Below are 11,078 nucleotides of genomic sequence, written 5' to 3'. Positions count from 1 at the left end.
TTACGCAAAAACCGTGATAGAGTGAAGCCGCGGAAGTCGAAGCACAAAGTGGCGAGGGTTCACTGTAGTTTGTGTGTGTGTGTGTATGTTTATGTGCGTTAAATGGTATTGGTGCTAAGTGAATGCATTACTTGGTAACGTTTGACCTTCCTCCCTCTGTAACCAGTCCAGTCCAGGGTTGAGCTTGGCAGGTTTTCCTGGGAAACGTTAGGTGAATGGATGTGGAGCTTTCATTCTGACTTTGGTGCATATGGATAAGCTAGATGTTGCTCAAATCTCATCTTCCTACCTGTGGCTCTTGAGAAACAAGCCCCATTCTTTGATTTAGGCTCAGCTCCTGGCTGCTCTGCCCCACTAAGGGTGAGTGGTAAAAATATAGACTGTGGGTTCTGGTGCTTGGTTCAGTACTTGGGCTCTGTCCTGGCTCTTGTCCTTAAAAAGTCACTTGACCTTTCAGGGCTACAGTTCCCTCAAGTGTAAGTGGAAATAATATTCAGTCAGCAGGTTGCGAGATAAAACGTGCATTTAGAAAGATTCCAAGCCGAATTCCTAGTTCTGGGGAGACATTCTCCTTTCTTTCAAGAATCCTCCTCTCATTCTTTGGGCTGTGTTCGCGAACTTTTCTTAACCTGATTTTGCTTAACCTAGAACTGGTGTGATAATCAACCTGGATTTTTGTGCATGAGTTCTGTGGATTTTCTGGAGTTTATGAGTGAGCTTCACCTTGGCTCAGGGTGCAGGAAGCAGTTTTCGAGAAATGTTTTTAAACCGACCCCATGTGTCATCACTACTTTTGTCTCTCTGCAGATCCCGCTTTTCAGAAGATGCACTATTATAGATACTCGAATGCCGAGGTCAGCTGCTGGTACAAGTACCTTCTCTTCAGTTACAACATCGTTTTCTGGGTGAGTGAATGCCTTTCGTGCCACAAATCCCGCTTGGCTTATACTTCTTGCCGGGTGCCACTATAGACGCTGTGTGGAATGTGGTGGTGGACCAGGTTGATGTGGCTCCTACTTTCCTAGAATCAGCAATAAGTAAATTATGAAATAGATCATTAAGTGCTCTGATGGGACGGCCTAAGTGATTGAAAACTTGAAGGAGGGCCACTAACCTAGCCTTGAGGGCTTGAAGTACTGGCCCCGATGGTTGCCTGTCTAGTCCTACCTCTCTACCCACTGCTCCCCCAGAAGGCCCTAATGGACATCATCTGCAATGTGCTCTGTGCACACTTGGCTGCGTCCAGGCCCTGTGTAGGCAGGAGGTACTGGCTAAGGCTGGGATGGCTCCACTGCCATGGTGCTTAGTGTGGAGTCAAGGTCTGGGATGGCCAAGAATAACACAGCTCTCACACAGGTATTGGATGGAACAAGGCCTCAGTCACAGGGAGAGAGCAAGGACTGCTACAGTTGTGGGTGCTGGGCACCCATGGCCAGTGGATCCCTCCCCTCAGTTGATGGAGGCCCAGTGCTCTGTGTGTATCCTTCTTGTGCCTTGGGTGAAGGGGCCCTGGCAACAGAGAGAGCCAGGGCTTGGCCAGTTGCCATGTCATGCACATACATACAGGTAAGCAGTTCCTAGGAATCCTGACATGTGTTCAGGGCCAAGGTGACGGGATGTGCTAATAGTCTACCACTTGCTATGGGATATGTTTGGCGCCACGTGCCCCAGAACAGGAGAGCCAGCCCACACGACACTCTTATTCCATCAAAGATACCAGGCCGACACAACTGGTCCTAAGCACAGCTTCGTTTGTAGGCCATAGGCAAAGGTGGCATGCTGTGCTTGGGTGCCCCCTTCCACATTTATGTTCAACCAAAACCAGTCTTAGCTCGCTGAGTGATGGAGAGCAGGGAGGCAGATGCTCCTTGACTGGGGTGGTTAGAGAAGGTCTTATTGAAGAGGTGACTTGTGAGTTGAGACCGGAGGAAAAGGAGACCTAGCAGAGGGACGAGCAGATGCAAAGGCCTTGAGACAGGCTTGAACTTGACATGTGTGCTAGAGGCAAAGGGTAGCCACGTGGCTGGGGCAGAGTAAGTAAGGGGTGGAGAGGACACAGGTGGGGACAGCTGGTAGGAGCCAAGTCAAGTAAGACCGACCCCATAGGTCACCCAAGGGATGGTTGTGGGTACAGCAGTAGCATTGATTTCCAACTACAGAACGATTCTGCAGAGTGAGGGTAGAGTCTGGGGGCAGAAGTTAAGTTTCTTTGGTCTCTCAGCTGGCTACTTGTTTGGTGCTGCTCACGGTTGTCCTTGAGATGAAGGGCAAACAGAAAGGGTGGTCTTGATAGGGTCATTGAAGGAGACCATCCTGATTGAGCAGGAGAGGTCTGAAGATTGAGTTCTGGGGTGCTAGAGGTTGGGTTGAGGAGGCAGAGAGGGGCTTGGGGTAACAGAAAGGCCAGGCAACTTGGATGTTGCAGAACCCAGAGAGGAAGCCTTCAAGCGGAAAAGGACCGCTCTGCCAAGGGCCAGAGAGCAGCGCAGATAATCGGGGCTGGAGGCAGAGGCGGTGAGGATGGAACGTGGCACCTGGCTTTGCAGCATGGAAGCTGTTGGTGACCTTGACTACAGCAGCCATGTGCTCTAACGGTGGACTTGGTTGAGGAGCCAGCAGGCGGTGAGGAGGTGGAGACGTCCCTTGCCTTACAGAAGAGCAGAGAAATCGGGGACTGACTGGCGATGGTCACGGGGTTGAGGGGCTGGCAGAACATGTGTATTGCCAGAGGGATTGATCCCCTGGGAGCATTGATTCTGTGCAGGACGGCGAGAGGGCATGCTTGGGCACAGGAGCTTTGAGGACCATTCAACAAGCCTGCTTTATTGTCTGGAGAAGGGCACATCGCCAGGGAGGGTCTTTGGAGAACAGAACCTTGTGTTCTCATCGTTCTGGTGCCCAAGGATCGGCAGCAGGGCCTTGACTGTGCTGACTCCTTGTTGGTAGCCCTGGGCAGCTCGTTCCCTGGCTCTTGCTGTGCAGTTGGTCATTACAGGGCGTCTTTTTACCCCCTGTGTGCGTGTTTGCGTCTCGTCTGTTGTGGCCTTTATAAGACTCAAAAGGAATCAGGATTCAGATCCAGTCTCGGCTTATTGGGAGGAAAGGGTAAGGCCTCCCAATGAGAGTCTTGTAGGATAGCCCTTGCTGCTCCTGAGCACGTGCTGTGTCGTGGTGGTAAAAGACTCCGAGGCGGGGCTTTCCTGGCCTTTTTCTCACCGGTGCTGCCTTGGATTTTGTTAAATCTTCATAATAAGCCCCTATGATCATCCTGCATTAGAACATCTCTCAAGATGACTCCTGTGGCTTGCACGCCAAATGCCCTCCGTCTTTGGCAGCACTTGGTCTTGTACCTCCATTGCTCACTTCCATTCTGAATGTGACAACCAGAATAAAACTCACCGCTGCTCTGGCCAAGGGCCGAGGAAAGCCCTCAGAAGCTTTCAAAACAATTACATGCTCCTGGGGAGCTCTAGTCCCTGGCCCATTTACAGCTTCACATTGAAATGGCAGAATTTGTCTGTCTGGAATTGTAACTAGTCAGCCGGGTGCCGGATTGGTTCTGCAGCACTGTCAAGTTCTGCATAATTGGCAGGCTGTGTGGCCAAGAGTTAATCATCTTTTCGTTGGTGCGGGTTCTAAGGAGGGGGCGGGGGAGTCGTCAGGAAAATGAGCTATGAGAGCGCTTGGTGGAGGAAAATGAGAGTAGGAGACCAGGTGCCTACCTTAAGGGAGGCCACTAGACCTCCTCTTGAGTTCTTCGTGTGATGGAGCTGGGGTGTTGCACGTAGCCTGAGGTAGGGGCACACATCCCTCAAGAGAGCAGTGAAAGTGTGCAACCTGACCCCAGACACCTACACGTGGGTGCCCGCCTAGACTCCCCCAAATGGGGTTACGGATAAGCCTGCCAATGGCCTCAAGAGTTTGCCGGTGATGTAAGAAGAATATGATCATGCTTAAACCCTTGCCTCCTCAGAGATTGCCCTTTCGAGTGGACCCAAAAACCAAACTCATGGACATCTAGTCGATCCAATTCATAGAAACCCCATAGGATGGGGTGAAATGCCGCCGTGGGTTTCCAGGACTAACTCTTTATGGGAGTAGAAAGCCTCGTTCTTTTCCGCACAGAGCAGCTAGTGTTTTTGAACTGCTGACCTTCCATTTCACAGATCAACGTGTAACCACTATGCTACCAGGGCTTCTGGTTTTTCAGTGAATAGAATACAGAAATGGGATCGTGTATGGCCCCCATCCCAGGGGGACGGACAGCAGAAAAGTGGGTGAAATGAGATAGCAGTTGGTGTAAAACATGAAAAAATATAAATTATCAAGGTGGCATGGGTGGTGGTGGTGGTGGTGGTGCAGAATTAGGAACTGATGCCAGAGGCTCAAGTAGAAAGAAAACGTTTTGAAAAAGATGATGACAACATGTGTAAAGATGTGTTTGACAAAATGGATATATGTATGGATTTTGATAAGAGCTCTAAGAGCCCCCAATAAAATAAAATAAAAATAGGATCGTAATAAGCCCTGTGTTCCTTTCATCTAGGAACTCAGGCTGATTTTGTTTCATCTATAGCCCATCTCTTGAAACTCTGGGGTGGTTCCAGCAAATAGTTCCAGTGTTCAGTTCCTAACAGAAGGCTGGAGTGCAGCTCTGCCCAGGGAAGCCTTGGAAGAAAGGCCTGGTGAACTAGCAGCCATTGAAAACCTTAGGGAGCATAGTTCTGCTTTGAAACAGCCATCGATTTGGAATTAATTAGAAAGTAGCTGATCTCGTTTGATTCCACTCCTGAGTTTATCTTAAAGCAAATCCTGATGGATCATGTCCTTTGGCAAGTTGATGCTAGAATTTCGTTTTTTGTTTGAATGAACTAGTGAAGAGTTGCACGAAACAGTAGGGTTATCTATATAAATGGTGGATCCTGTGCTCAGCAGGCACACGTGAACACTGGGGACTCAGGTATTGGCCTGTGCAGAAGACAACCAATTGTTTCTTTGACCTACCCTAGGTGCTGGAGCAAACACAGAGTTAATTCCATTTGTCCCACTTGGAATTATTGGCATTATCAACATTCCTTAGAGGCAAATACCTGTTGCTCCCTTAATGGAAATGTTATGTATTTTATTGTCTTGTGCCGTGGAGTTGGTGTAGGCTCAGAGCCGCTGCTTACAACAGAACCAAGCCCTGCCCTGTCCTGGGCGGTCCAGAGTTGTTGTCATCACTTTGATCCCAGATACCAAACCACATCCACTACCATTGACTTAGTTCTGACTAATCTGGACCCTCTAGGAGAGACAACTACCCCATTGGGTTCCCTAAGCTGTAATTTTCTTTCAGATTTTTTTTTTCGGTCCTAAGCTATACTTTTTATGGCAAGAAACCATTAGGCCTTTTCTCCAGCGAGTGAGTTTGAATGGCCAACCTTTCGTTTGTTTTGTTTGCAGTGCTTAACCCTCAGTGCAACAGGACTTCTTTATAGGGATGTTAGGAAGAGAAACCCTTTGAGAGCACTGCCACTTTTTTGTTAAGCCTTTGTTGTGAGCTGGGTGAAGTTTTGCAGAGCATGTCCTCAGTTTTACTTTCCACACTTCATACAGCTTTTGCTTCGTCTTACTCGGGTGCACTATGACTCGCTCCACCTCCTCCCTTTGTCTTCTGCCTCCATTCCTTATAATGAGCGTTGTCCCCATCAGACGCTGCCCTCTTGCTCTGAGATGGTTGGTTCTTCTATGGTTGGTAATCTCACTAGTGCTGTTGTCCCCTTTACAGGCCTGTCTGTTGTTCAGTTGAAGGTTGAGCCCTGTTGGGTGAGTTGTATTCTAAGGCCAAGGGCCATAGTCTCAGGGAATCTTCCAGTCTCTCTGACCAGCAAGTCTGGCCTGATTTTGAGTTTTATTCCACAGGTTTTTTCTTCTCTCCCCAGGGCTTTCTAGTGTAATTCCTTTCAGAGCAGTTGGTAGCGGTAGCTTGCTGTTCTTCCGGTCTCAGGGTAGTGGAGACTGATGTTCACACGGTCCATTCATCCACTGGACTCATTGTTTTCATGCGTCTTCCATTTTTATCACTCCTCTCTCCTCCATTTTTATCACTCCTCTCTCCTCCAGATGGGGAGAGGGCAAGAGTTGCACCTTACATGGCTGCCCATGAGCTTCTAAGACCCCATTTGCTACCCATCAACGTAGGACGAAGAACATTGTCTTTGTGAGCTGTATTATGCCAGGTGACCTTGGTGTCCCCAAGATTATGACCCTGGACTCCCAAAGCCAACAGCTCATTCCCCAAGGCGTTTGGTTATGGCTAAGAATTTCATGACATATTTTGTGGTGAGAAACCTGTTTCCATTATTGGTAGCTGCCATGGAGTCTGCCCATACTCTTGGTGATCCCATGCACGGGGCAAAGAAACTTCTGAAAGGTCCTCTGAAACTGCTCGGCCTCACAGCAGCATACAGCTCCTCTGACATACATCAATATACACGTGATGGCTGTGCTTGGGGTGCCCAATGGAGAATCAAACCTCAGAAGGAAGGATGGACCGATGGACTCACTCACATGCTCACTCACTGCCATCTAGTTGATTGCGACCTAATAGGATAGGGTAGAGCTGCCCCAGTGGGTTTCTGAGACCATGAATCTTTATAGAAGCAGAAAACCTCATCTTTGTCCTGAGGGATGGCTGGTGGATTTGAACTGCTGACCTTGCAGTTAGCAGCCCAGCGTGTAACCATTACTCTACCAGGGATCCATTGCTTGATCTGCAGTGGTTTGGACAAAGCTCCTGCCTGAATCCAAGCCTATGACCATAGAGAAGAGACACCCCCGTCCCCTCCCACCCATAATTAAACAAACTTTCTTTCTTTCTTTCTTTTTTTTAAAGGCAAAGCTCTGTCATGTCTCTCTCAGTGGTGTGGGCACATCCGGCTTGCAGCTCCCCTGCTGATATTATCCAGGAGTTCACTTCAGAGCCTGTTTCGGAGTGAGATGAGGTCATGGGCAGAGAGGTTCTGTGCTGTGTGACCCGCATGGCTGGAGACCCTACTTCAAAATAACAGATGCCTCCCTGAAATGAGGGCATACAATTTATGGTCAAAAGCAGAACACTTGGGAGTGAAAGGCAGAGATTAGGAATGCTTAGACTGTCCTAGGCAATCTGGTCACCCTCCTCAAGAGTGACATGGAAAATCTGAGGTGGGAGAGCTTAAAAGTCTGCCCCGATTCCCGGTCATCTTTTATAGCATCTTTGTGGGCGGAAAGTCTGGCCTTTGGTTATACTCCCCCCACTGATAGGGAAATCACCACCTCCCACAGTCAGCTGTTCCAGAACTGTCAGGGGAGCCAGCCCCTAACACATCATCATAGGTGCAATTGTACAGTGATAATAAGTAAAGATTATGGTAAAGTCTTAGAGAACATGAGAGATAGAAGAGAGAATGAAATAATGGAGTCGGACTCATTTCATGGTAGCAGTGCTCACCTCAGCCTCACTTGGTGGTCTGTGTGGAGAGAGAGAGAGAGAGATTTATTGCTAACCAAGGCTTATATATTCTCTGGGGACGTGCAAGCCCCCTAATTACAGGTGAAGACATATGTCACAGGAGAGGGTTGTGCTATAGGTAATACAGTAAGGGGAGGGGGGTGATCTAGGAGTTCATACGTTATTGGAAGAGGAGGGAATAAAGGTATACATGTGACAAGATGGGCGGATCCTAGATTAAGGATGACAGTCTAACTTTGGATGTCACTGAGCAGGTTTGACCTGTTCTCTGGATCTCCATAGAAACCATTATCAGTAGGGTGTGAACCTCACCTACAGGGACCAGACTGGTGGCTGCAAGCCTTTAAGGAGAAGTAGTCCATTGTCCTTAACAGCAGGGAGCAGGCCCTACCTGTGGGACCAGACAGTTGTCTGGCAACTGACTGCCTTCAGGGAGGATGTCTCTAAGCTTCTGACCTCCCACCATATGCTGGCAAATAGCCTTAAATGTTGGGCATGTCTTTTGGGGAGACAAAGCTGGGGAAAAGTCTCTTGACTGATGGAGAATTGCCCTTCCTTGAGCTGAACACTGTTCATGTGATTTAACCCCAAGGCCTGATAGGTCTGACTTATGTGCAAATGGTTCCTCTCCTTGTATCTCTGGGTCATTACTGTAGTCAAAAGGGAAAAGTCTAGTAATTTAATATATGCACCATGTCTTTTCATCTTCACTGCTGAAAGGATGGCATTATCTCAAGTCTGGATCATGTGAATAATTAATGTGCTTGATGCTTGACTGCCAACCGAAAAATCGGGTTTCGAGTGTATCCACAGGTGTCTTGGAGGACAAGCCTGGTGATCTACGTCTAAGAAATCAGCCACTGAAAACCCTGTGTAGCACACTTTCACTTTGACACACGGGTCACCGTGCGTCAGAATCAGCTTGATGGCTCTTGGTAACGATTGCATGGAAGTCACTCTGGGCTACACAGGGCAGCCCACTTGGACTGGCTTCCCTTCTGGGCTCCCACCGTGCTATCTACAGTCACAAGTGGTTTCCAGTACTGGCGAGCCACGTGCTGGCGTTCTTGAGGTCTGGTTTTCGCATCCGCATCACTTAAGTATCGAGCATTCTAGGTTGTTACATAGGTCTTTCTGATCCCGTTTTAAAAAATTCCTTTATTGTACATTCAGGTGTTTCCAATTTTTTTTTTACTATTTTTACTATCTAAAGAGCCCTGGTGGTGCAGTGGTTTGCATATTGAGCTATTAACAGCAAGGTCATTGGTTCGAATCCATCAGCCACTCCATGGGAGAAAGATGAGGCTTTCTGCTCCTGTAAATACTTAAAGTTTCAGACACCCCGAAGGGGCAGTTCTAATTTGTCCTATAGGGTCATTGTGAGTGCTGTTTGACTCATTGGCAGTGAGGTTGGTTGATTTTTCTATTTGGGCAAGGATGTGCTAAATAGTTTGGTGTGGTATAGATTCTCCCCTTTGTAGGGAGGGAAATAATTTAGGGGACAGATGTCCAAGAGTAAGAGTAAGTGAGCCAGAAGGTATGTACATTGTTTAGACATGATAATGTTGATATATTCAAAATTGTTGCCCTGGACGGACTGCTCTAACTCATAAGACATAGGCTACGCTGTCTTTTGATGCAGGTGTATATGTGAGCATTTGTGTGTGTTTCCATATCTAGGTTTCCAGGACAGCGGGCAAGGGCTACTTAGATTCCACTAGAACTTCAGTTGCCGGTGGCGTCAGTCTCTACAGGGTCCTCCCCGCACTCATCGTCCACCGACGCAGGCACCATTGAGACAGGGACTGCTAGTTGGGATAGGATGCCACAGTTTCAGATACTAAAGTAGTTTCACTTTCTACACCTTTTTTTTTTTTTAATTTATTACAGCGAGGAATGAATGCAGAGTTTGGAACAGGTCCTATGATACTCATATTGCTATTAGTAATTTCCGCCCCAGCAGTACTCAGACATTTTCCACCCATTAAAGTGAGAGTTCAGCACAAGAAGTCCCTTCTGATTCATGATGATTTAGAAAGGAAGTTAGTTTTGCAGTTGTCTTTAGGGACCCCCAAATCCTTCTCTTCTCACCTTTTCTGGGCTTTTGTTTTCATGCGCTCAGTTGTTGTGGCTGCCACTTCGTTTTCTTAGATCTAAGGCCATGCTATTTTTAAAGTTTGGGTCCACTGTAGCAAATACGTTTAAATGATTGAAAACAAAATTTTCCAAACAAGCAAAGTTTATAAAATGACATTTATATTCAAATTTGAAAACTATATTGAAATATATTTGAACATATTACATTCAAATTTAAAAACTATGAAAAGTTGAAAACTAAAACAAATCAACAAAAGTTGATTTGAAACATGTACTCTTCTTTATATCTGAAACCATGAAAAGAAGTAGTACTTAAAAGGCATGTCTTTGCTGTACGTACGGAGCCTGCTGGCGGACCCTTCTTAGAATTCCGTAAGTTTTTAAAAAAATCATCTTATTGGGGCTAGGACTCCATAAGTTGTTTTTTTAAATTTTTATTTTGTCTTGAAATAGTACTTTATTTTGTCTTAAAAAGTTATGCACTCACTCTCTGTCCTTTGATGCTACGTCTTCACAGTTCATTGGCCTCCTGCTTAACCTCAAAGGGCATGATTCAGATACAGGGTTGTGTTTTTGGTTTAGAGGGCGCGGGGCAAGGCACATTGTTATGTGACCGACCAAAGCTAAGTGAATGTGAGGTTATAGCTGATTGATCCCAAAGGAAAAGAGGAACGATTGTTACTATGTACAGAATGTGTCGTGTGTTATGTGTGGTGGTGTTCAGCTCCCATATTTGGAGCAGCACATTGATGAGCAAGTTGTTTTTCAAGTCATAACAATATCAGCCAGTGTTTTTAAAAAGAAAATGAGTGAAGAGAAATGGGAGATAAAACACATTTGTATAACTTTTCTTATCTAAATATTCATTTAATTACTTTCCTTGAGGCATGATTTACTGTCCGAAAGGATACTGAGGATCCTGATACAATGCAAATAAAGGGTATTGTTTTGGGGGGAAAAGTCTTTTTGCTGCTTTCTTGGAAGGTGCATTTAGAAACACTCATTGCAAAACAGAAACATATTTCTCACAATAAGTAAATAGTGAGTTTTATCTTACTGGTATTTGTCAGTTACGCGGGGGCCTGCTGACCGCAGGGCTGTGTGTTCAAACCCACCAACTACTCCATAGGAGAAAGAGCAGACTGTCTGCCCCCGAAAGGATTTACAAAGCCTCAGAGACCCTCCAAGTCAGCGGTTCTCAACCTGTGGGTTGCAATCCCTTTGGGGGTCAAGCAACCCTTTCACAGGGGTCGCCCAATTCATAACAGTAGCAAAATTACAGTTGTGAAGTAGCAATGAAAATAATTTTATGGTTGGGGGGCGGGGGTCACCACAACATGAGGAACTGTATTAAAGGGTCACAGCAGTAGGAAGGTTGAGAACCACTTAAGTCGTCACTGTGAGTTGGCATTACTTGATAGCGGTGGGTCTGGTTTTATTCATGTGCTAGATTACCTTGTTTATTAGCATGTGGTGTGTTAAGATC

The 11,078-nt window shown here is 46.6% G+C and overlaps 1 protein-coding gene across 1 annotated transcript in view; it reads left to right on the top strand.

Annotated features, from left to right (window-relative positions):
* The first annotated feature begins 807 nt into the window (after positions 1 to 807).
* The window catches only part of TSPAN14 (tetraspanin 14), a 41,908-nt gene continuing 31,637 nt past the window's right edge, over positions 808 to 11,078 (top strand). Inside the window, exon 1 of the mRNA XM_004712980.2 lies at positions 808 to 905. Coding sequence (XP_004713037.1) covers positions 825 to 905 — 81 coding nt within the window. The 5' untranslated portion in view covers positions 808 to 824. The remainder of the gene's footprint in view (positions 906 to 11,078) is intronic.

This window comes from Echinops telfairi, unplaced genomic scaffold (assembly GCF_000313985.2).
Source record: "Echinops telfairi isolate 266 unplaced genomic scaffold, ASM31398v2 ScPeMD7_2010;HRSCAF=2546, whole genome shotgun sequence".
Taxonomy (NCBI): Eukaryota; Metazoa; Chordata; class Mammalia; order Afrosoricida; family Tenrecidae; genus Echinops; species Echinops telfairi.
The sequence above is the reverse complement of the archived record's forward strand: the minus strand, read 5'-3'. Positions and strand labels throughout refer to the sequence as shown.